At 35.6% G+C, this 25,913-nt stretch overlaps 1 protein-coding gene across 3 annotated transcripts in view; it reads right to left on the minus strand.

Annotated features, from left to right (window-relative positions):
* CSMD3 (CUB and Sushi multiple domains 3) overlaps nt 1-25,913 on the minus strand; it is a 573,013-nt gene that overhangs the window by 492,931 nt on the left and 54,169 nt on the right. For all 3 annotated transcript variants that reach the window (XM_058831785.1, XM_058831783.1, XM_058831782.1), the window contains exon 2: nt 971-1,193. In XM_058831785.1, coding sequence (XP_058687768.1) covers nt 971-1,193 — 223 coding nt within the window. The remainder of the gene's footprint in view (nt 1-970; nt 1,194-25,913) is intronic.

Genomic DNA, 25,913 nt, shown 5'->3' on the forward strand with positions numbered 1-25,913 from the left:
TCACCTCGGTGCCATCTGCAAACTTGCTGAGGGTGCACTCAGTTCCCCTCTCCACATCATTAGCAGAGATATTGAATAGTGTTTGTCTGAGTACAGACTCTCTGGGGGACACCACTTGTTGCTGAGTTCTAACTGGACTTTAAGCTGTTGACTGCAACGTTTTGGGTGTGGCCATGTGGCCACTGTGTTATTCCTCAAACAGTCCACCCAATCAAATAAATATTTCTCCCATTTAACAACAAGGATGTTGTGTGGCCATACCAAAGGCATTACAGAAGTCTAGGGAGATAAAAAATTGACTTACAGAAGTCAAGGTAGATGATACTAAAGATAACTAGCAAATGTATGGTAATGTATATATTGCTATTGTAGAATATGTATTCCATAAACTGCAGCCTTCCAGAACTGAACATCTGGGCTAAGGCTCTGAAGTAGGCTCTGATAGAAAATGTTCTGTGGTACATCACACTCTTGACATCTCAAACGGATTTTTTCACTTTTGTAAACCCTTTTAGTTAGAAGATGTTCATATGCAAACATATACACAAAAAAATTACCTGATCTATCTTAAGTAAATTTTCCTGATCACTATAAAAAGCTCCCTGTTGCAAAGATTACAAAAGTTCCACTGCTTCTAGATTGTGCAAACTGAGACCTCTGCTAGATCATGCAAACCGAGACCTCCACAATTTCATATTCACTTTACATTAATTTATCCATGCTCGCATGCTTCTTAATTAATTACATTTCGTTGAGACCAATTTTATGAGGGCTAGATTAATTTCAACAGTTACTTTAACTAGAATTAAAGCATGATATACATTTTGACAGCTATGATTAAGTAGAGGAAGCACACCTTAAAGACTAAATAAGAAAGAATCCATAATTTAAAAACATTACCTTTAGCTATTTTATCATATACTTTTAGTTTATTACTACAAGTTAGATTTTAATAATGTTTATTCTTTACCTTGTCCTAAAGTTTGCAGGGTGAGGATGCCCATCATATAATGACAAATAATCATATTCTTCTTCTAGAGCAAAAGACTGAAAGACGATCTGTATCCTGTTTCTTTCTTCTGCTATTATAACCCAGGTACAGTTTGCACCATTTGGATATCCATATGGGAAGCCAGGGCTTTCTATAGTGCCATTAAGTCCTTTTAAAGTTCCACCACAGGTATAAATAAATCCTAAAAAAATGCCAAAGAAACAAAAGTTAGTAATCCATTTTATATCAACCTTCAATAGAATATGTAATTAGAATTCATGGTTTCTGAAAAAAAATCAAAATATTTCTTAGCAACTACTGCATTTAGAAAGGTAAAGACCATGTTTTTATAGAAATGCTGGCCACTTAATGCAAAACAATCCCACCTACCTAACAAATGTGTTTTCCATACTGTTTATCTAAAGACATATGGTAACATCTTTGAAAATAAATGTATATAAAAACACCTATGACTAAATTTGTTTGCCTGTGAAGCAAAGTATTCACATCAATTACCTTTTTTGTCAAAGGGAAGAGTAAATAAGTTTCTTTGGATACAGGTCTGATACAGCTTAAGCCTATTAACCTTGTGCTTCTCCTCCATGTATCTTGGCTCTGGAGAAGGCTGAAAGTCTATTTATTATGAATAATCTTTTCCCAATCAATAATTCTGGGTTATGAATGTTCTGTACTAAAGGGCTCAACCTGAAATAGCCATCTGTTACATCTTTACATTATCTCATGTAAACATTAACAGTTTACATGTTTTGACAGAGCCTATGTGGATGTTGATTAACTGCAGAGATCAGGTATGGCCCCAGAGCTGCTCCCTCACACACCACATCCACACCCCCACTTCCATTCCCCTATAGTGGGATGGAGGACATAAAGAAGAGTAATAGTGAGAAAACTTGTGGGTTGAGACAAAGACGGTTTAATAGGTACAGCAAAAGCTGGACATGCAAGCAAAGCAAATGAAGGCATTCATTGGCTCCTTTGGCAGGCAGGTGCTCAGCCACCTCCAGGAAAGCAGGCCTACATCAGACCTAATGGTTACATGGGAAGACAAACACCATAACCCTGAACACGGTCCCTTCCTCCTTCTTTCCATCAGCTTTTACCACTGACCATACCACTGAGCTGCCATATTTTCTACAATATCCCTTTTATTGGTTGGGGTCATCCGTGTCCAGTCTGTGTCCCCTCCCACCTTCTTGCCCATTCCCAGAAGTATGAGGAGCAGAGGAAGCCTGGATGATGTGTAGGCACTGATAAAATGTGATAAACATTGTTTTGGTCACAAATCTAACACATAGGACCGTAGGATCTACCATGAAGAAAATTAAGTCTGTCCCAGCCAAATTCAGTACAGTGGGTCAAAGTTGAAAGGTTGCTCTGTTCATAGATCCTTTTTAAAACTGACATCCTTAAATGTCAGAAAATGCCCCTACATTTAAAGCTTAATTTTTCTTGAATTATATCAAATTTCCTTTTTATACAGAAAATTTATTTCCTCAGAAAAATAAGAGAACAAGAATAATTATTAAAAGGTCTCTCCCAAGTCACTGTGTGCTGGCAGGGCAGGTTCTTTTCTATACTTTTGTTTCAAGTTCTAATGCTCAGTTATGGCAATTCTTAACTCTTTTGGGACTTTAGGATAATTTTATTTTCCACCAGCTTTGTAGTCTGAATGTAGGTCTACATCCCCTCTCCAGGCTTTCTGCTCTCTTACCCCTTAAATATTAGATCAGCTTTCCTGCTTTGCCTTTTGCACCCCTGACACTTCTTTTCTCCAAGAATGCTCAGAGCAAGCCCCCTCTTCTAGTGCAGGGATTTCATATGAGAGAAATCACAAAGCGCTGAATTGCTCTGTCACAGAAACATGATATACATTTCATAACAAACTACAAACAAACCAACCAGATGCCAGCTCTTAAATTATACACACATGTATATATTTGAGCTCATTAAATCATCTTCATGGCACATTCACAAGCTTGTCTTCACACTGAGCATTTAAATGTAGAGAGACCCCCTTCCCTGAAGTACTAAGCAGAAATCTCTTGCGATTTTGCACTTTGTATTACTATGCTGTAAAGTAACTGTTCTTGACAACAGAAGAGTGGCATGTATGATTTTTTTATCTCAGCTTTTTCATATACATTTACAATGGTAGGAAAAGGTGCCTCTTATGAAGTATGACTGCTTTTTTAATATAATTATCATAGATGTATAGGACTAAAAAGGAAGGGAAGATACTCTTAGAAAGTAGGTAAGTACTCTTAGAAATTAGGGCTTTGTTTACCTCATCTGGTGTGTAGCAGATTTTATCTTCTACTGCAAGCTACTTAGAGAATTCATTCTCATATCAGTGTCTGCACAACCTTCATTGTTAGGAGTCTGTTTTATTTATCTCTTTCTGCATCTCCCTCATATACTTGAACTATTTTTAAATCTTCTTTATGTGTTATTATTTATTATTTAAGCTCAGCTGTTTTATTTAGCACTTTAAAAATCTTTCATAATACAGTTTTTGCACAACATGCTCTAGAAAATCCAACTATTTACTCATAAGATCTACATCCTAGAACTTTAACACTTCCTACCAAGTACAATCACTATAATAAGACTTTTAAAATAGCTGTGTGCACATATTTATCAATCATCTTTTTCCTAGAAATCTCTTGCTGAGGCCTACTTCAATAAAATTAGAGAAAAAACTTAGAGAAAAACTTGAAAACTAAATAGCATACACTGCTAATTTTCATCCATCTCTCCAGACCAAGTGTGGAAAGCACAGTTTATACTGACTCAATAGTACAGCTCCATAATTCAGATCCTTTGCTATGGTACTTATTTTATTTTCAATTTTTACTTTTGATTACATATGGACTATTCTGTTAATTCAATAGAGACTACAAAGAAAAACTCATCTATAATTGGTCTACTGTCACCAAAATAAAATTATATTTTTTAAAACTCAAAAAAACAATACAAAAAACCACACTCCCTCAAAAAAAAACCAAACAAAAAACACCAACCAAAAAAACCCAGAGCCAAAACTATGAGGGAACAGAGGCTTGTGAGATAATATGCTGCTTACTAAGAAGTGTAATGCTTCATACTCAATGCAATAATTAGTCCTACTCGTACATTGATATGAAATGTAAATATCTATGACATATTAAAGTTCCAATTACTCCTTTTATTCCATATTCAAAATGTAACAAAAGAGAATTATTCATATGCTGCAAGATGCTATAACTTGGATGTTTTTCAGAGATGACTAGCAGAATGTAGCACAGCTATGCACGTGTCAGAAGATACACTTTTAATTCCAAGAATGGAAAAAAAGCTCCAAACAAACCAACAGTGAAGTTTGATTTTGATAGGTCTGCTCTTCTAGTCTGTAAAATAAAAAATCATGCCAACAGAATTCATGTGCACAACATGCACTTTAATCTCTGCTTTCATATGTTAATACATTCTGTGATGCTCTTCACCTTGGCAGTGCAACTTGGGTATGATCAAAATAGACAGCGTGCATTAACTGACTGGTCTGATCAAATGTGGAAAACATGACATTTATTTTCAAGAGGTAAAATTCATGCTGAAATAACTGGTAGCATATACTGTGATCTTTTTCATTTAGATTTCAGAACCAGCATTCCAAGCAGAATTTACATTCAAACTGCTTTTCATAAAAAGGAAGTTTTTATTCAAAGCACACAATAAAGAATTTTGAAAAGCTTGAAGTTAGACTAGAAAAGAAAAATTCTTGTTGAAATAAGTATGAGGATGAACAACACCACTCATGAGATTCTCTTAATAGCTAGTATGATTCAAAGTTTCTGTTGCATTTTTTATACCAGATTTTAAAATTCAGATATTTAATTCTCATCAATTTTACATGCATAAATAAACTTCTTGAAATCGGAAAACACAGCTCCTCTTCCTGATTTCAGTCATCCTTTGATTCATTGTGGAATTATTGTGAACATCAGTAACAGCAGTTCTTAATCCATTTATTCAACTTTCATTGTCTTATAACAAAGCAATTAGTTCTTACATCATGTCCATACCCCTTGCCCTTGAATGTCCCATAATTACACTCACTCAATGCTCAACAAGATTGTCTTTGGCTTTTTCTCTTCCTCCTGACCAGTCAATTATACTGTTTAATAACATATTTCCACACCTTTCACCTTACAAGTACTCCACACCTTTTATTTATTCTTAATCTCCCTTGTTTAGTGTATTCTTTAGCAACAGTCATTACCATAAGATAATTATACTGAGTCTGCATTGATTAACACACTTGTACATTTCTAAGTTGCTTGTGTATTTCCTTTCAATTAAGTTTTTAATACTTTCTTTCTTTTATTTTAAGAGAAAACCAAGAAAATGGAAGATGATTTGTTCATATGCTGCATTTTTCTTCAATATATTTTCTGATAATTTGATCTCCTTTAATTTCTTACACTTGCAGCTATCTTAAAACAGTCAATCTTCTCTTAAAGTATTCCTTAGCCATGTCATCCATGTTCACGGCCCTTTTTGCAACAATTTGTGCAACATACCTATTTGCAAAATTATTCTTGTCCCCCTAAATTATAGTTCTCTTCCATTCAGAATACATCTACTTATTCACTTGTGTCTCCTCATGCTCATCACATGTTTCTCCAACACCTTTTTCTATTTGTGGTCTTTGATCACCTGACAGTACTTGGCAGCAAAAAATAGTTATTTTTCTTGGTGACCGTAAATCAGTACAGACTGTTCTGCTAATCCTTTTCCCTTTTGCTGGATTCTCTTACTGTTCACTTGTATTATCATCACCTTAGTTTTTATGGTTCCTCTATGTTCATCCTTTTTGTTAGCACTTGAAAGAATCTACTGGAGTTCAACAGATACAGGTTTCATAGTGACAAACCCATCCCTATGCTGTGAATCCTTTTCTTCTGCTATCAATCTTATCCAGTTTTGGAAAATATATACTCAATATTTATTTCTAATATTCTAATATTTATTTCTAGCTCAGCTTTAATTGTCCTGACAAGCCTCATCCCCAGATCTTCAAGCCCATTTATAAAACTGAGAATAGAATGCTCTCATCAGATGTGATGGCTGCATTTTACTTTGAAGTGTGTTTGAAATTTACCTTTTTATCACTTCTCATTGTGTCTTAATTCTCTTTAATTTATGCTTTCCATTCCCATTATGCATCTTTTCTGCATAAAACAAGCCTCCTTTCACTAACTTTAACTTCCAATAGAACACGGATTTATTGACTTTTCCACATGAGTGCAAATATGAAAGGTAATCATCTCCTTTAGTGTACTGGTCTTAGCTCCTTCTTACTCTCTTCCTTTTTGTCTTCCTATCCCATGTGTCCAGCAGCTTGCAAGCCTCTTTCTTATTCTACTGTGTTTTCATATGAAAAAAACTGTTGACTGTTTGTCCCAGTTTGAGACACCCTAGACACCTCTGTTACACTGAGGACACTCACTGGTGTCCCTTCCCACCAGAAACTCCCTCTTTCTTCACGAGTCTCCTGTTTCCCCTGTGCTGGTGTGGGAGGTGCACATGCAAGGAGCAGCCCTGCACCACAGCACACCAGGACAGAAGTCCCTTGCACCTGGCTGGCAGCTGACAGTGGAGTAGGAATCCATGCCAGCCACAAGGCCTTAGAACTGCTGCTATTTTGGAAAAGACTATCTTGCATCCCTATGGATCTCTATGTCTAACTCAATATTCTGTACTTCAAATAATTCTCATTTCTATCTCAGCTCCAGTAGCAGCTTTTATAATGAGCTTTCTACCAACAGAGAAAAGTCTAATATTTTGCCTGACCGCCTATAATTGTTACTGTCTTATATTTTAATTTCCTGAAGTAATAAAAACTTGGAATCATAAAATAGTCTGGGTTGGAAGTGACCTTAAAGATCATATATTTCCAAATCCTTGCTGTGGGCAAGGACACCCTCCTTTAGACCAGATTGCCCAACCTGGCCTTGAGCACTACAATGATGGAAAATCCACAAGCTGGGGGACCTTGTTCCAGTATCTCACCACCCTCACAGTGAAGAATTTCTACCTAATAGCTAATCCTCTGTCAGTTTAAAGCCATTTCCTGTTGTCCTATCACTACACATCCTTCTAAAAAATCCTGCTCCATCTTTCTTGTAGACTTCCTTCAGGTTTCTTCAAGGCTTCTATAAGGTATCCCTGGAACCTAAAACACTCCAACTCTCACGATTACAACTCCTTCTGTCTTAGTAATATCTATCTCTTTGGGTTGTTCATAGTTTCTATTTTTGTAAATAATTCTTGGGGTTTTTGACACATAATGCCACTTTCCTTGATTTAAGACTCTTTTCTTTAGCCCAAGAAAATCTCAGAGTTGCTTAATAAAGCCTTAGTACAAAAACAAATAAAAACCTCAAAAATGTCGTGTTTGTGAAGTGCACGAAGAACATTGAAGAACCTCTCTGAAAATTAGGTCTTAGGAGTTCCAAGTAAATGGGGATTTCTTAATTAAACAGCCATTTTGTTTCAATTTGTTCTTAAAAGCATTTGCTTTCTCAAACAAGATATTCTGACGCCTATTCTCTGCACAACTTACTAGAAATTGGGGCTTTATGAAGTTTAGACACCATAAAGTGTTCAAAAATTTACCTTTTATCTATGATTTGGATCATTTTAGGGCTATGAGAAAAGATGGTTATACTTTTTGGTAAATAACTAAGTAAGACAGATTGTCTTGCCCCTGCATAAGCTATAACAAGGTACCAAAATGACTTTTCCAATCTTTTGGTAGGGTTGACTGGAAGCTTTATAACTTAATCAGTGGAACAGGTGCAGAATACCAGTCAAAAAGAAACAATCACTGTATATTAGCACCACATTTGAAACAATTTCTGGAGGTACTGTTTTTCCTTCAGAGAGTAATTTCTTATCACTGTTACAGACACATTTTCTAAAAGAGGTTTAGAAATATTTTTTTGCCTTGTCTTCCACTTCAAAGTCATAATTTCACTTAGTTATGAAAACTACTAGAAGGACAAAAGTTTCTGTTCTCTCCTGTCAGCCTTGAGTGTGTTACTTCTTTGAAGAAACATAAGGTCTAAAACCAGTAGGAATACTCATGTTCACATGGAATACATTCTGAGCAGCAGGAGGCTTAAACTGGAAAGCTAACAAAACAAGAAACTAGATCTCATGTAACAAAAGTATCCATACTATTTTTATTACATGTATTTAAATAAATATTTATTGCCATTGTTTGTATTTCTTGTTCTACAACAGAAAACTGTCATTTCCTGTAACTGAAAACAAAGAGGGTTTAGCATCAATAGTGTTGTCAGTCTTTGAGGAATTTTAAAAAAGATGAGACAAAACTCTAGGAACTTCTAAGTCATTCAATAGAAGATTATCACCTTCACAGGAAAACAGAGGGGATTTTAAGTCACCTTTAGGCTTTTAATTACTTTGGTTTATACATAACTCTGACATGGAGTAGTCTTCTGCTTCTATTTTAAAAGCATTTCTAGCACCACCACAGATGAAAATCTGGTTTCAACAAAGTCAGATGAAATACACCCAGGATTTTATCCCCAGTATGTAATTAACTTTACTTCTAAGGATATTTCAATATTTCTCTCCTATTCCTCATGTATTCCTCAATGCCTTGTAGACAAGGGATCATCTGTTCTAAAACAACGGTCCCCTTGCTCATGCAGCCAGATAAGGGTAATCTCTCAGATGTGACAAGCATCTGGGCAATAGAACTGGACATAAAAACAAGAGAGGACATTTGGTATCTCATCACAAAACAAATTAAAAATACTCTCTGGGATTGAAATCCTGCCATATCTAATACCCCTCATACATGTGAGCACTACAGAACTGTGGGGAAGTCACATTTTTTATGTTTGGGGAGAGAGTAGATAGATATTAATGGGTTTTGAGGGGTTTTTTAAAGATAATTTTGATTTCAAATAATGGAATTTCTTATCTCAGTGGCATTTGGTCACCCTGTGCCTCACTCCTGTGTTTAAGAACAAATATTTTGAACTATGACTTCCTTATTTTAGGCAAATTAATTGTGAAAAGTATGTTCATCAGTATTCTGAGCTTGCACTCTTTCTTCATCTCCCTGCTCTTCCTGCAAGTCATCCACTTGAAAAGCAGAAAGTAATCATCATACAATAAGAAATTGTATCAGGAATCTTCCCAACAGACCTAAAGAGAGCACCATATCAAAGGCATGTCTGAAAATTAGTTCAGGCAAATTCTGTGTTTGATAACATAGGAAATTTTCTCTGTGGAAAAGACAGGAACAGAGATTCCATTGCAAAGATAAGTTGTTGGAAGAATTATATGTATTTTAAATTTCCTTTCCACTGTTCCTTTCTCTGCAAAACTAGCCACATGTGCAAAGACTTTTAACGTTCTTTTTTTGCTGTTTCTTTAATTCAGATTTGTGATTCTTAACAGATATGAAACTGTTAATTTCATATTGTCCTGGGCTGACTTTATGATACTGGTATCCCCAATCGTCTGGTTTATGTTATATATTAAGTTCTGCACCTTTAAGACTGGCTCTGAGAGCAAGAGAGGGGGAAGAAGAAGCTGCAGTTTGTGTTAAAGAAAAACATCACTCCCACACATCTCGCTCCTGGACTGTGGTGTCTGCAGCACGGACAGACAGCGGGACAGAGCTTCTCTCTGGCTTTTAGTTAGTTTTAGCTAGCTGAGGCAGAGGATTTCCCTGGACCTTTGTTTTTTTTCCTTTTTCTTGGATCTGTGCAAGCCTGCTCTGGACTGAACACCCAGCCAAACCCCGGGAGCTCACGCCTGTGGCCCACCGGGGCCTGGGCCTCGGCACTTTCCAGCGCTGGAGGGACTGATAAGAACCTGAGCGAGCCGAGCTACACCACATGAAAAGGACTTTTCTTCCTAGATTTGCCATCCCATCGAGCAGCAAGAGGTTTTATTATTTAATATTATACAATTTTCTGTTAAATAAACAGCTTTTTCCACTTCTCTCCGAGGAATGTTTTTTTCCTTTCCCGGACCAGTTGGGGGCGGGGGAGAGGGCATTTCCCTGGGGAAATCGCCATTTGGAGTTATCCTCCCAAATTTGTCCTAAACTAGGACACATATTTAAATTTTGGTATTTGTAAAATTAGCTTAGAACCAGCTCCCAGCACATCAAAATTACAGGGAAGACGATTCACAGAATACTATGTATTTGCAATAGTATTTTGAAGTATTATTTTCATTTAGAAATAAAATCTTGACTTGCAGAGATTTCCTAACTCATTTGTAAAGAAAACACCTTGGAGTAAAATTTTCATTTTATTAAAACATACTGAGAAAGTAGCCAGTTCTTTTAATGAGAACTACATGAAGACAATTGTAAGATACAGCCACTGCAGTATCAGGTCAAACTATAGCTTCTAAAGCAGTTTATAATTTACTTTGCTTTAAAGTACAGGTGTTTGTGTCTCTAGGATATAAATAGATAACAGGCCTTGGAGAAATTTTATTTGCAAAATTATAAAGAGTAAATTGAGTTTTCTGTAAGAGAATAATTAATTAACAATACTGTAAAATTGGTAAATAAGGAAATTCATAATTAAGGGAAACAGTCACTTAATAAGGTGTTTGAAGAGTCTTTGCTCTTGGCAGTAGTGGAATATAAGGAAATACCCTGCACAAAATAATGTTTGAAACAAAAGTAATTTCTGAAGAAATTAAGATAGATTTAGTACTACACTTCTAAAATTCAAATGTCCCATAGCATAAATTAGTTTTTGGATTAATTGTAATGTGACAGGAAAACAGACAATATAATGCTGAGCAGATTTAGTGATAGTAAACCTCTGTCTTTGTATACCTGGTTCATTAAAATCTCAGATCTGGGATATGGACCACTGTAAAGAGATTTATACAGAGGGAAGGGGAAGGGGAAGGGGAAGGGGAAGGGGAAGGGGAAGGGGAAGGGGAAGGGGAAGGGGAAGGATATTTCCTCTGGTGTTGGAAATCTTACAGCAGTTTCAGGTAAGTGACAGAAAAGATGATTGTAAATCTAAGTAATCTGTTGAAACTGACCTATAGCTTTAGAGAAAGAGAAACAGTTCCCATAAACATTCTAAAACATCATAGATTTAGTCAAACTCAAAAAAGGAGTGGGAAGAAGTAAAAAAGTCAGACTAAGGATAAAATTTTTAGGAAGCATTCAGATAGGAAATAAGCAGTATTAAATATATACAGTGCTGGTTTAAAGTGACTTCAGCAAGACTAGAGAAGATTTTGAAGACTCAGTGCTTGGAAAATCAGGACAAAATTAAGGCACTGTTTAAAGTTTCTGCCAACAGAAATTGAACCCTATTTACTGAACACTACCAGACAGTCTTCCTATATTTTATTTCCTTCTTCCAAAAAGTAAAAGACAGGCTTCTGTCAGCTCAGATTACTTCAGACATAAACAGCATAGAAGTTCTCATTCACTCACAGGGCTGACCTTCAAAAAATATAATTTTTAAAATAAAAAAAATAAAAATATTCCTACTTTAGATCATATGGAAATTCAGACCTTTGAGACTCTGCTACAAACTTGACAAGAAATAATTACCTAGCTAGTGTTTCATGCTTCTGAAACATTACCTTCTCCAGTGAAATGTCAGTTTCCACTGTGAGACATATAAAACTTGGTGTCCATAGCTACTCTGCAATGCCATTACTGTAGGATTTGGACCATCTTACCAAATGCACTCCATGTACTCTACCATAATCTAAGCCATTTGAGGATAGCAAAATTAAAGTTGTGTTGAGAACTAAAGGAAGCAGCATCAGGAAAATCCAGCTATAGTCTTTGATATACTCCAGACTCCAGGGGGCTTTCTTCTATTCATTTTCTAGATCACATAATAGTTAAAAACCACCAAAGCCACTTCAAAGAGACACAGACTATATAAGTGTGAACTGAATGCAGGGAGATCAGGAGAACTTCTCATGAAGAATTTGACATGGGACAGTTTATGTCAGTTCTTTAAAATGAAGGAAGCACAATTTAAACATCTTGGAAAAATTTTGACGCCTTTTATAAATGGAAATTAATTCTTTTACATTTACAATTTCTAAAAAAGTTAACTTTTGATTGAAGCAGCCTTTTTATATATTAAAAAATTAATTCTTCTCATCTAAAAATTTACAGACTACTATGATTTCATTTCAATGGTTTCAAGTGTCTGAATCCTGATATAAATCATATATAATAATATATAATATGTAATATTTTCAGATATTGTCAGTTCTGCTCAATTTTTATGTTTGAATTTATTCACATTGTACATTTCTGAATTTGCAGGAAGTGAAAGGATAAACATCTTTACCATGTACTTTTTTGTGTCATAAATATATATATATAGATTTTATCATAAGCCAGAATATAAATTTCAGTAGTCTGTTGAAGCAGTTTAGGCTAAGGAAAGATCAAAAGATAAAGACTGCTGTTAGTTACTGCAATATCTGAGCTTGTAAGATTTTTAATGGTACCTAATTTTTTGATAGTATGAAAACAATAACTTTAGTATTATCAAGATTGTTTATATAATCTGTATTATCTAATTTCTATATTATCTAATATATATATATTTCCATAATTTCCATTTAGAAAGGAAATATCATCACTGGGGGGTTTGAATTTAAAATTTGTAATATTTAACCAATAAAATATTTTTCTTTAAAGTAAATAAGAGATTTATTTCTCCATACCATAGAAAGTACTCCAAAGTCATGAAAAAAAATTCTAGAAAAGGTATTAAAACTGCTCTACAACAAAAGGTGTACAAGTGTGCCCAACACTCTGGCACTGATAGCTTCTTGATTTTTTTTACACTATTTATTAGAGATAAGAATGCTAAAATGTTATAGAGCCAAGCAATAAAATTGAGTGTTGTTTCAGATTTTATTTTGGTCCCAATAGTCACAGGACTATTGAAGCCCTGACTAATACTCTATATATCCTGGTCCTTTCCAGAGAAAACCTGTTTCACTGTAGAGGCAGACAGGTGAAATCCATTCCCCGAGTTGCTAAGGAGGAAATTAGCATGGCAAAATGTTAGGAGCTGATGTGAACAGCCAGGTTTTAAACATCATCTGATGAGAAGTACCCCTGGCCAGCTGCCCTTACTATGACTTTGAGGTACAGAGAGACAACATGAACTGATTCATCCACCCCAGCTGATGTTTCCAGCCTACCATGTGAGATAAACCTCCCTATGTAGAGTCATCACTACCAAGAAAAGAATAATTATCTCTCTACCTGTTTTGATAAAACTTGAAGCTACACTGTGACCATTTGCAGAAAGGGGAAAGAGGCATAAATATTTAAGGCATCATTTGTGTCCTCTTTTTTCTGCTCCATTGAAAATAGCAAACAGAGAAACAAGTGAAGACCCAACCACACCTGATCATCATCAAAGAAAAACATTTGATCTCCAAAACTGACCAGTTACCCTTTTCCATATTCTGGCCAACAACATCTTCTGGCCAAAAATGCTGGATCACCTTAACTGGGGATGCAGACAAAGTTAGACAAAAATGTAATCTGAAAAGTCATAAGAAAGGAGTTTATACAAAATGTTTAAGAATAGAAAAAATAAAAACAATCAAACCCACAAATGAATAAAACCAAACAGTGCAGCACTGAAGTAACAGAAACAGGAGGAAAAAATGTTTATTAAGTAGTTCTGAATTGGATAGAATACTTGGAATATAAAATTGTTTTAGAAGGAAGTTAAAACATTTTATTTAAAAAAAAATTCTTGTAAACACTGAGATATTGTTAGCAAAATGTCTTTATTTGTATTGGACAAAAGAATCTATAATATTGTTTACTTTCTGCCATATCTATTGATTGGAATTTGGACATGCTTTAATAATGTGCTAGTTATTGTGTATTCACTAACGCTTCTTACATACTATTATATCATAACTACTCCCATGCCAACAATGTATGCATGGGGACATGCGGAAAAATGCAGATGTCTAGTCTAAATCTTTCTTCTTGGGTTTCAGCTTATATCAGCAAAAAAAAAAAAAAAAAAAAAAAAAAGAGAAAGTGCTAATTATTTCTTGAGACTTAATGACAATTTATTATATAATAGCCCAGATCTCAGACATTCAGTTCCTCCCTCCCAATCATTAGTACTCAGCAGGGTCCAGTGTTTGTTCTGATCAAGTAAGCGAAACACATAATTTTCTATTAAAATGGGTGACTTTATATCTGTAATTGATGTGTTCCCAGGTTTTAGCTTATTTCACCTTTTGGCAACTGTTACTCAAAGTGTCTCATCCATTCTGCAGTACTGATGTCTGCTTTCAGTAGCTAATATTTCTGAAATTAATCAGTACCCTACATTTTTTAAAAATTACTGGTAATATTGCCAGTGGCTTATCATGAATAATCATCCCCTCTGACATGACAAACTAGCTCTAACAGGAAAGCTATTACTTTGAAACAAATTGTACTGCACTGAAATATCCCCAGTAGTAAAGAATCTCAATAGAGTATTAAAGCTTGTTCAATTGAAAACAATGAGGAGAGAAACCTTCGTGTGTTTCTCAGGTCATATCCTTTTTATTAAATATCAGATAATAGCAGTGTCTTACCTAACAAAATTTTCAGGAGGCAGGCACTTTTTTATTACTTTTATTTACATTTTGGCATTAAAAAAATAAGCGCTGGGTCTTAGTATAAATATTAGGGACCTCACCTCTTTTTTCTTCTGTTTTCTTTCCCTAAACCAAAGATGTTATTGTTAGTACTGATTCTCTACTTCTTTGCCGCAAAGGTAAATGTCTGCTTATAAGAGAACAAATATGAATACAGAGGTAGCCTTTTTCATGGGAAACATTTTTAAAATATTGGATTTCTGTATGTATGCATGTGTGGGAAGGAAGGAAGGAAGGAAGGAAGGAAGGAAGGAAGGAAGGAAGGAAGGAAGGAAGGAAGGAAGGAAGGAAGGAAGGAAGGAAGGAAGGAAGGAAGGAAGGAAGGAAGGAAGGAAGGAAGGAAGGAAGGAAGGAAGGAAGGAAGGAAGGAAGGAAGGAAGGAAGGAAGGAAGGAAGGAAGGAAGGAAGGAAGGAAGGAAGGAAGGAAGGAAGGAAGGAAGGAAGGAAGGAAGGAAGGAAGGAAGGAAGGAAGGAAGGAAGGAAGGAAGGAAGGAAGGAAGGAAGGAAGGAAGGAAGGAAGGAAGGAAGGAAGGAAGGAAGGAAGGAAGGAAGGAAGGAAGGAAGGAAGGAAGGAAGGAAGGAAGGAAGGAAGGAAGGAAGGAAGGAAGGAAGGAAGGAAGGAAGGAAGGAAGGAAGGAAGGAAGGAAAAAGGAAGGAAGGGAGGGAGGGAGGGAGGGAGGGAGGGGGGGAGGGAGGATACCTATAATACTTCAATAGAGAATTAAATATTCTTTTTCATAACCCACAATGATCCTTGTGATGAAGAAATACTCAGCCTCACCCTGAGAATGGTGTAGGAGTCGAATATTTATTGAGTTTTGGTAAAAAAAATGAGAAAAATGGGGCATGGTAAAAGACTGCACCAGAATGAAAAAGATTTGATTGTATCCTCAGGTATTGTTACCTGTCTCAGAGGAGGTGTGACCACCTTGTGTAGCACTCTCTTCAGCAATAGTTGGTGCAGTTGGAAGCAGAATTGATTCGAATGTTTGGATACAACTATTTATCTCTCTTTTTTCCTTCCATATAATAAAAAATTGTTAAATCAAATCCTCCTTGAATGTATATTCAAATATATTTTTATTAGGGTTTTTTAGTGCCAACATGAACTTCTGGTCTAACTAGGAGTCCCACCCCATGTAATAGCTAGCTGTTCACAGTAATTACTGGGGTATACTAAACTCAATTTCAAGTCCTCAATCTCTGTGTTCTCTCAATTTATGTGTCCCACAGAGTATTTGACACAGGTTAATTGCAAGTCAGCTTCATGCTCATATCTTCTAGAGTGTCTTAGTTTTCATTAAATTTGTTACTTAGGATCAAATCCAAATTTGCAAATTGTGCTTCTGTAAAAGCAGATTTATTTTTCAGCCTTAACTGCATGTCCAGTAACTTTTCTGCCAGTGTATCCAGAGTCCTCTAGCTACTGAATGCAGTCCAGGGGCTTAAGTCATCTTTATGTTCCAGTACTGACATTTATTCTTCACTCATCTGCTTACAAATGAGATATAAAAAACACAATTTGATTAAATGTGGGTGCTTACAATGTCCTAACAGCAAGGCTCCTGTTATTATCAGTCAAGTCCTGGACAATAGATTCAGTGATGCTTAGTCCTGTATATCAGACTGCAATCAAATAAACTGACTCCATTCTGTTGGCTATAACAGAAATTTAAATATCTAGGTCAACTTAGACACTTGTTCCACAGGTGCCTAAGATCAAGAGAAAGAATCCTGCCAAAGATACATGTACAGTTTAGTCCTTTCCAATTATTATATTATTGCCTTTTTTGTTCTCAAGCAAGTCAAGGCCAGGAGTAAATTCATGGAAAAGTGGACAATTGTTTATAAACCTCAGTGTTTACTTGTAATTTTACCTGTAAGGTTCTTTTCCTCTCCCTTTACTGAAAGAGATGAGGGCCAGCTGCCTGAGCAGTGCATACTCAATGTCTGGTCTCCATTTCCTACTTGCACATTACAACATAGAGCTGTCATCAGTGGTGCCATCACTGTGGAATGTGCAGAAGAATGCAACACGGCCAGCACAGCCAGGCAGAATCTGTCAGCAGGTTCTGACAGCAATAACTGCAGCCATCACATTTATGGCAGGACCACCCAGCTGGTTTGTTTCCTCTGTGTAATGGTTTCTCCCTCAGATCCAAGCAGTGCAGAAGGTAAGTAGGCTGCTCAACTGCCCTCTCCCTCTGTCAAATCCTAAATCAGATCTTTCTGTGTGCAAAGTGGAGTTGATGGAGACATGGCAGTGAAGAAAACAGTGCATAATAACACCACAGCTTAACCTGCTCTTCAAAAGAAACTGAAAATTGTATTAGCTCTGCAGGTGTTGCAAATGAATGCTCCACATTGGTTTTCAAGAGTGCCCCAGCTCACACTACAACAGTGACTGACAGCAACAGCTTTATGGGAGCAATCTGAAGCATTTGAACAAGTGCCAGAGAGAAAGAATAGTACTCACTGAGAAACATCCTAGCAGCACCCTCTGACTCCTTCCTTCCCACACAGTTTTTTGTTACAAAACTTCTGTATTGGTGCAAAATGTGATGCAATAATGAATTTTAATTAGCCCTTAGTGTGCCAGTAGAAATTTCTTTAGGAGTAAGGGGTGGTACATTCTTTTCTCTCTTATTTGCTATTTCTATAATTAGGACTATGTGATTATGCTATCAGTGCAATAAAGTAAAAATGAAATCCACATCCAGTATGAATAATTTACCCAGTCTGCATGGAAATTACAGAATTTTCAAACAAAACATAATTATATTTTTATGTTTCTCTTAATTACTTTGTTGTAATTTGAGGGATGTGACTAGGGTACTAACACAATATAGTAAGCTGAAGTCAATGCACAGTGAACCCAACAACTTCTAAAAAATATCACTTACTCCTTGGGTGTAAAAGATGTATTGACTTTGTTGAATTAAGATGGCTAAATGCATATGAGTGAGTCTGCAGGGATGGGAATACAGCTTCTGCTCAGTGCATTCAAAAATCCAGATTGCTAGGTTATTAAAAAAAATTGTGTCCTATTAAGAAAGTGTGATCATTAGCACTGGAAAGGCTTTTTGAATATGTACTATGAACTGCTATATCAAGGTTAAACACTGATTTGAGTTGATTAATAGAGTAACTCAGTACTCACCAGAAAGCTGGGAGGGTCTCCATTTAAAGAACAGATACCTCCATGCATAGATTCTACAGCTTTTATCAAAGCTTAGAAGTTCATTAAAGCTCTATAAAAGTTCATCATATGTGCAATAATAAACTTCAGAGAGAACTTCTCAGTACTTCAAGATCAAAACAAATCACCACTCCAAGTTGTTACCTTTGAGAAGAATGCTAGAGTGCATTGCATCTGTCTTTGTTAAATGTTATAAGAAATAAAGGAGGGAACAGAATCAATTTTAATTGTGATTTAATTTTTTTAACTGCCACTGCACTTAATATATTAGCTACCAAATGAAACTAACCCACTAGCTTTAATTTGAAATAGAAGATTAGATACCTAAAATGTGTATACCAAATATTCAGAAATGCTGAGAATAAGGATGTTCCTGATAAGAATAAAACTATTTATTTACCTGAAAAAGTTAATATATGTTTAGATTTCATTTAGAAAGCATGGGACTTGTTGTCTAGATCCTTTTTCTTTGTGATTCTGTTCACCAAACAACCTCACAAAAATTCTTCACTTGTGTTCAAAACTCCCGATAGTCCAGCAGAAATTTTAAAACCATGAACTCCAACCCTATCCATCTAATAAAACACACAGTTTAACAACACTGAGGTATATTTCAAAATAGTATTCAGCATGGAGAAAATATGATGATTTAACTTTCTTTCTTTGTACTTTATCAATGACACAGAAAAATCTGTATTTATTCTTATTAACAGTGCTTTGTCAAAAACAATTTATCAGTAATTATGAACAACACCTTCCTAGATGGTTCTGTTCAACAAAACAATTATGGAAACTCTTGACATGAAACATCCTAGTCTGCTTTGCCTCTAAATTTGATTAATATTTTCCTTGTGTAAATCTGTAATCCTAAATGTTCATAGGGTTAATGACCCCACGCAGACTAATAAACGGCAAGAATAATTGAAATAATCTATTTAAAATTGTTCATGCCTCTATGAAATTCTGAATTGATTTTTTTCCTGTGAACAGGAATAAATCAAAACAACTTGTTGCTTGCAATTCACAACCAATTAAAGATTCTGGTTGTATAAAGAGACAAAAAATAGATTTTATTTTAATTTAAAATCCATAACTATTGACAGCTCTAATATTATACTAAACCCATGCTTTGGAAAAAATGCCAGGTAATTCTAGCCTGCTTAACTGATTTTCTTCTAAGTGTTAAGCCCTGTACTAAATACATCTGAATTTTTGAAATAACACAGCACCCAATTTGTGCCATCCATGAAATGCATTTGTTTAATGACAATTTAAGTAGCAATATTCTCTTCCAGTTATCTTAATATATTATGAACAATACAAGGAAAAAAAGTTGTATGCTTATTAACAATTTATTTATATCCTTATGCTTTATAATTAATTTAATTTAGGACACCAAATGCTGGAATTCCCATATAAGGAAAAATTGTAAAGATTTTTTTATTTATATCATATCAGTGTATGTAGGACAGTATTTTAACATTTTGGTAATGCTATGTTTTTATTTTTACAACTTTATTTGGTTTCATCATATATTTGTTGCAATCAGCTGCTCAGATTTTTTTTCAGTATTTCCTTCTAGCTTCTCATGAACTCATTTCTTAAATAAGTCTTCATTGTAATAAATTGTATGCTGCATTTTTGGACAATTTGTTGAAATACTACTTCTCTAATCTTCATATTACTGTGAAAATGAAGAAAAAAAAGTAGAGATTAGTAGTTTTAGGAATAAGATTAAAAAAAACATTAATGGCTGTCAACAACAATTCTTTTAAAACATAAAGACAGAAAACAACTCTTAATCTGCCTTTTAAACTTCATTTTATGGGAATTTATTGCCTACTTAATCTAGAAACCTTTCTGTGGCTCGTATTACCTGCTAGAGGGGAAGATGACATTGAGATAATGTTGAGAAACATACTGGAATATTCCATCTGGCTGACTTACAAGATTTCCAAAATGCCTGAGGAATAATGCAGAAGCATTAGCTACAGTTACCCTTCTCATCAGTCCTTGGATGTCAAAAAAAATTGTCTTAACAACAGGTAAATATAATCATATCCCTGAGAGTTTTACACTTCAATGACTGACCCAGAATCAGGAAGATTATTACAGTTAATGAGCTCAAGAGAGATGAAGGAACTCTTAAAGATTTACACTGAGCTGTTATGGCTTCACAAATTATGACATTCCTGGTCACTTTTCTCTTTAATTTCCTCAAACTTAATGTTCCTTTGCATTCTTTATGGCAAAACATTTATATAAAAAGATAAGACAAAAGAGTTCATAGATCATTATCATTAATTCATAAGGATCAGACATAACTGATAACAGTATGACATAGCAACATTGACTTTGAACTTAGATAACCATTGCTGCCTTGCCTTAGAGAAAAAAAAAAAAGAAAAAAGAGAGAAGAAGAGGTACTACAGCTATACACAATGATATCTATAAAGTTCATTGCCCTTCAAACAGCTGTAAATGACTCAGAAAAAAAATTCTCAAAGAGAAAGGAAAGGAAATAATTCCTACCTGCAAAATCAAAAAGCACTTCCAAATGAGATGTGCTTTTCTGCCACTATTTTTCCTCCTTTATTACACTAAAAAGTCCATGATGTTTGTTTTATTATTGAAGCTAAAATACATTTAGAACATGACAGCAGAGCTGCATGTGTTCCAGTCTTACACAGTCTAGATGTAGAGACTTGATTAGTAAGTAGAACATTTACATTAGATTTGGAAGACATCTGCTCAAAAAATGTTCAATGAGTAACTTTCATGCCCCTCACTCCACTTTTCTGGCTTCAGGAAAAGAAAACAAAAACTATATGTTATTCAATTTCTTTATTTTAAAGTAAGATTGGTATAAAATCCTCAGTTTTTTGTTTTTTTTTTCAAGTGACATTCAAAAGATGTGTAAGATGCAATAGGTTAGATAGCACTATAATTTCCACAAGACTACTAAGGAAAACTGGCCATTAATACACTGGGTTTTGGAAAACTGAGAAAAACAATAATGAAAGTCATCACATTCAGAAGAGCATAGTCCAGACAGTAAAAAAAAAAAACAAACAACAAAGTGTTTGAAGATGGCAGTCTTCAAAAAAGTGTCACAGAGGAGAAAGAGCAGGTATTGTTATCTGAATGCCTGAAAAGCTTAGGATAAAGTCCTTTACAAAAGCCTTGCAAGACCATAAATTAATTGGCACATGATGGTGAACGATAATACATTGATATGGATGGTAGTAAGGCGATGAATACTTGTTTGATCATGTTTATTATGATGACATCTAGAATCAGAGAATCATTTAGGTTGGAAAACACCTGTAAGATCATTGAGTCCAAACCAGCACTGCCAAGTCCACCGCTAAACCTTGTCCTTAAACACCACATCTACCACCACATCTACACATCTTTTATATGTCCCAGGATGTTGACTCCACAGATTCTCTGAGCAGCCTCTTCCAAGGCTTGACAACCTTTCTGGGGAAAAAAAAATTTGCTTATATTACATCTAAACCTCCCCTAACATGAGTCGAGGCTGGTTTATATTGTCCTATCCGTAGTTACTTGGAGGAAGAAACTGACACTCACCTCACTACACCCTCCTTTCAGATAGTTGTAAACAGTCATGGGGTCACCCCCGACCCTCCTTTTCTCCAGACTAAACACTCCCAGCTCCCTCAGCAGCTCTATTCCCCTTCTTTGGATACACTCAAGTGCCTCAATATCATTATTATAGTGAGGGCACCAAAACTGGACACAGGATTGGAGGTGCAGCCTCACCAGTTCTGAGTACAGCAGCATCATCACTGTCTTAGTACCAACGGCCACACATTGCTGATACAGGCCAGGATGTCATTGGCCTTCTTGGCCACCTGGGTACACACTGGATCATGTTGAGTCTCAAATTCTTTACTGCTGGGCAGGTTTCAAGATGCTCTATCCCAAAACCTGTAGCACTGCACAGGTTTGTTGTTACACTAGTGCAGATATTGCACTAGTTGGCCATGATGAATATGATAAAATTGGTGTTGACCTTGATCCAACTTGTGCAGATCCCTTGCAGAGCCTTCCTATCCTCTATAACATCAACACTCCCATCCAACTTAGTGTCATCTACAAACTGACTGAAAGATCCCTCAATACACTTGACCAAGTCATTGGTTAAGATATTAAACAGAACTGGCCCCAGTACTAAGCCCTGGGGAAACACTGCCTAAACTGGCCATCAGCTAGATTCAACTCTATTCACCACCACCCTCTGGGCCCAGACATACAAACAGCTCTTTAGAGAGTGCACCCATCCAAGCCATGAACAAACAGTTTCTCCAGGAGAATGATGTGGGAAATTGTTGTCAAATGCTTTTTACTTAAGTCCACGTAGACATGTCCACAACCTTTCCCTCATTCAGAAAACAGCTCATCCTGTCACAGAAGATCAAGTTTGTCAAGCAGGCCCTGCCTTTCATAAACCCTCACTGGCTGGGCGTCATCCCCGGACATGCTGTGTCATGATGCTGAACATGATCAGCCCCAGGACCTTCCCTGTCTCAGAGGTCAGTCTGACAGCCTATACTTCTCTGAATCCTCCTTTTGACCCTTCTTGTAGATGGATTTCGTATTTATATCAGTGATCATTTTCTCTTGGATTATAGGGGATTCATTCTTCTCCCCATCCCTGTCTTCCAGCTCCAGGGTCTGAGAACAAGAGAAGAGCTGGTTCTACTGTTAAAGGCAAAGGAAAAGAAGTCATTAACAACCTCAGTCTTTTCCTCATCTTTTTTCACTAGGCTTTTCTCCAGATCCAAAAAAGGATGGAGGTTCTCCTTAGCCCTCCTTTTTTTCTTTTTTTTTTTTTTTCCTACTGTAGTTATTCAGAAAACTATTTATTGCCTTTTACAACAGTAGCCCAGTTAAGTTTTAGTTGGGCTTTTGCTATTTTTATTTTCTCTCTGCATACTCACAACATCCTTGTGGTCTTCCTGAGTTGTCTGGCCCTACTTCAAAAATCATAAACTCTCTTTTGATTCCCGGCTTCTACACAAAGCTCTTTGTTCATCTAGGATGGTCTTTCCCCACAGCTTGTCTTTCAGTGAATGGGGAAGGCCTGCTCCTGAAATTAGCATTTCTTATTGAAGAATGTCAAGACTCCTTTGTCCTTTAGGACTACCTCCCAAAGGACTCTGTTGAGGAGTCTCCCAAACAGGCCAGAGTCTGCCTTTCTGAGGTCCAAGGTAGCAGTTCCATCAGGCCTCACTTCTCTGGGAACAGAAAACCATCATTTCATGATCACTATGTCCGAGTTGGTCTGCAGCCATCGCACCTCCCACAGATTCTCCATTCTCAAACAGGTTCCTTCCCTAGCTGTCTCACACACCAGCTGTGTCAGGAAGTTATCTTCCACAGATATGAGGAATCTCCTGGCCCGCTTCATCTCTGCTGTATTTTATTTCCAGCAGACTTCTGGAATGTGGAAGTCCCCAACAAGACCTAGTAATCACGACAGTTCTTGCAGCTGCTTATAGAATATATCATCAATCCCTTCATCCTGATTTGTGCTAACAGCCTCCCACTGTGATACCTGCTTTGTTGGTCTTCTCCTGATTCTTACCTAGAAGCACTCAAACCTTCCATCAGCAGCATCAAACTCTAGAAAACTCAAACTCTTAGCATACAGGGCTACACCACTGCCTTTCTTTCCTTGCCTATCCCTTAGGAGTTTAGACCATCTATGAACAAAGCAAAATTGAATTTCATTGTTCTAAGTTTGTATGAATACAGATACCTTCAATAATAGCTACTTGTATCAGGCTGTAAATTGTATGGAGTGTAAATAGAGGAGAGAAAGAATGTTGTACTGCAGCTCTTTTTTCTTTAAATGGATACTGATTTTTTAAAAGGGCAAAGGAAGAAATATTAGAATTTTACAGAGATTAAATAATTTGAGAGGTGGAGGATGGAAAAAATCAGGAGGATGTTTGTAAGGACCACAAAAATGCATTTGATAAAATTAAAGTGGATGAAAAGGAACATGGTTTGATTTAACACACTTCTGAATGAAAATTAACTAGTTTAACTTGACATAATTTTTGTCTTAATAAAATCTTAATTACACTGAAACAATGATCTAAAGTTTTTTTTTTAAATTAAAATTTGCATATGAACACACATAAATAATTTAATGTACCTGAAAATTCTTCCCTTGAAGTACTAAATCACATCCTCTTCTGATACATATTAGACTAAGTCCCGTGGAGCCCAAAAAGTTACTCTGATGTAAGACAGCTGACAACTGATCAACTACATTCATTTCTCTTTAGAAATAATACAGGAGTGACAAGAAAAAAAAGCACGTGCAGAGACAATGTGAGAATGAATGAAAGGAGGCAGTTTAAAAGAGATAGATAAGAATGGAGTATATAAAATGATGGAGTGATTAAATGATAGGTCAGGCAGTTCAAATAAGATGCTCTGAAATTATTATTTTGCCTAATTCTTGAATATTAAAAGAAGATAATTATACATTGTAAAGTTATGTTAAACCAGTGTTCTGTAGAAGTTTTTCATGCAAGAAAAGACTTAGCACATGAATTTAGTAAAAATGCAAGATAAGCTATCTCAATGGAAAGAAAATAGTTCTCATGAGTACATTACATAAGGCATACAAGCAGTCATGGTCCAGATGCTAATACCTATCACTACATTATGTGATTACAAACTTACAGCCACCGAATTTTCCAGTATAGTTTCTTTAGTTTTATAATTTCTAAGATTAAAAAACATACCAAAGGCCTTTCCTCAGAAATCTCTTCCTTTCCTAAACCTAGAGTATCCTACAAAAACCTTTTGGAATAACTACTAATTGAAGCTGCAGTCAGACTGGCAGATATAGGTCCATCACAAAGCACTCTAGAGTAAATCTTTCTATGAATTATTGTTTCCTTTCCCAACTACACAATGGTAATGAGTATGAAATTATGCAATCCAAATAATAAATGAAACACAACTATTGTAACTACATCAAAGTCTCTGAATCTCTGTATATTGTTAATCAATTCAATAAAATACAATGGAATAAAATACAAATTTATATATGTTTATCCTATATTTCTTCTCTCTATTAATGTGATACCACACCATTGTACCAGATTAGACTCACTTTGATGGCTGCCATTGTCATTTTAAGATCTGCTTACCTACTACGGATTTTCTTTTCTCAGGAAATATTCTGCTATTTTTTTTAGATGATTTTATTCTATACACAAAGAGCTGCCTTCTCTTTTCCTTACTATTGCATACAATCCTCCCAACCAAGCAGCAGAGGTTCTCATTGATGGCCTTTAATACAGCAAAAGAAAAAAAAAAGAATTGGGGAAAACTTGTATTGGCTGAAATAACAGGAGAACTTGTATCTCTGACTTAATCCAGATTCTCCTAAACATCTGGGAGAAAATAAAATGTTTTAACCTTATCCCTTTCTGTAAAATCTTGAAGAGTGCTAATATGTTTTTTTTCAAAAATGCTTATCTTGAAGTCTGGGTAAGATTTGACCTTTTCAGTATGAATAACTTTGAACTATGAATAACTTTGAAATTATTTGTGAATCTGCTGTCAACATTGCCTTTTTACAACTTCTTCTCTGGTTTGAAAGAGAAAGAAAAAGAAAACAAAAACATTTGTATGGTAACTCCTGCAAAATAGGAACATTTGTTTTTGTTTTTCTCCAAGTCATCGTTCCACCAATGAACCATGACAAAGATATGAATTCATATCTTTCTACACAAAAACAATTGCTATCATTGTTATTCATCATAATTTTCTTATGCTGTTAATATTTTGATTTGTTTTTACTCGAGAGAAGATGCAGCATTTTGATTCAAAACTGTGCAAATCTTCAGAGAGCTGCATGGTGTTAAGCTTGATATTTTGTTAACATTGTTTTATTATCACTGTTAATTTAAAAAATACATTAAA

The sequence above is a fragment of the Poecile atricapillus genome, chromosome 2, assembly GCF_030490865.1.
Source record: "Poecile atricapillus isolate bPoeAtr1 chromosome 2, bPoeAtr1.hap1, whole genome shotgun sequence".
In the NCBI taxonomy this organism is placed as follows: domain Eukaryota; kingdom Metazoa; phylum Chordata; class Aves; order Passeriformes; family Paridae; genus Poecile; species Poecile atricapillus.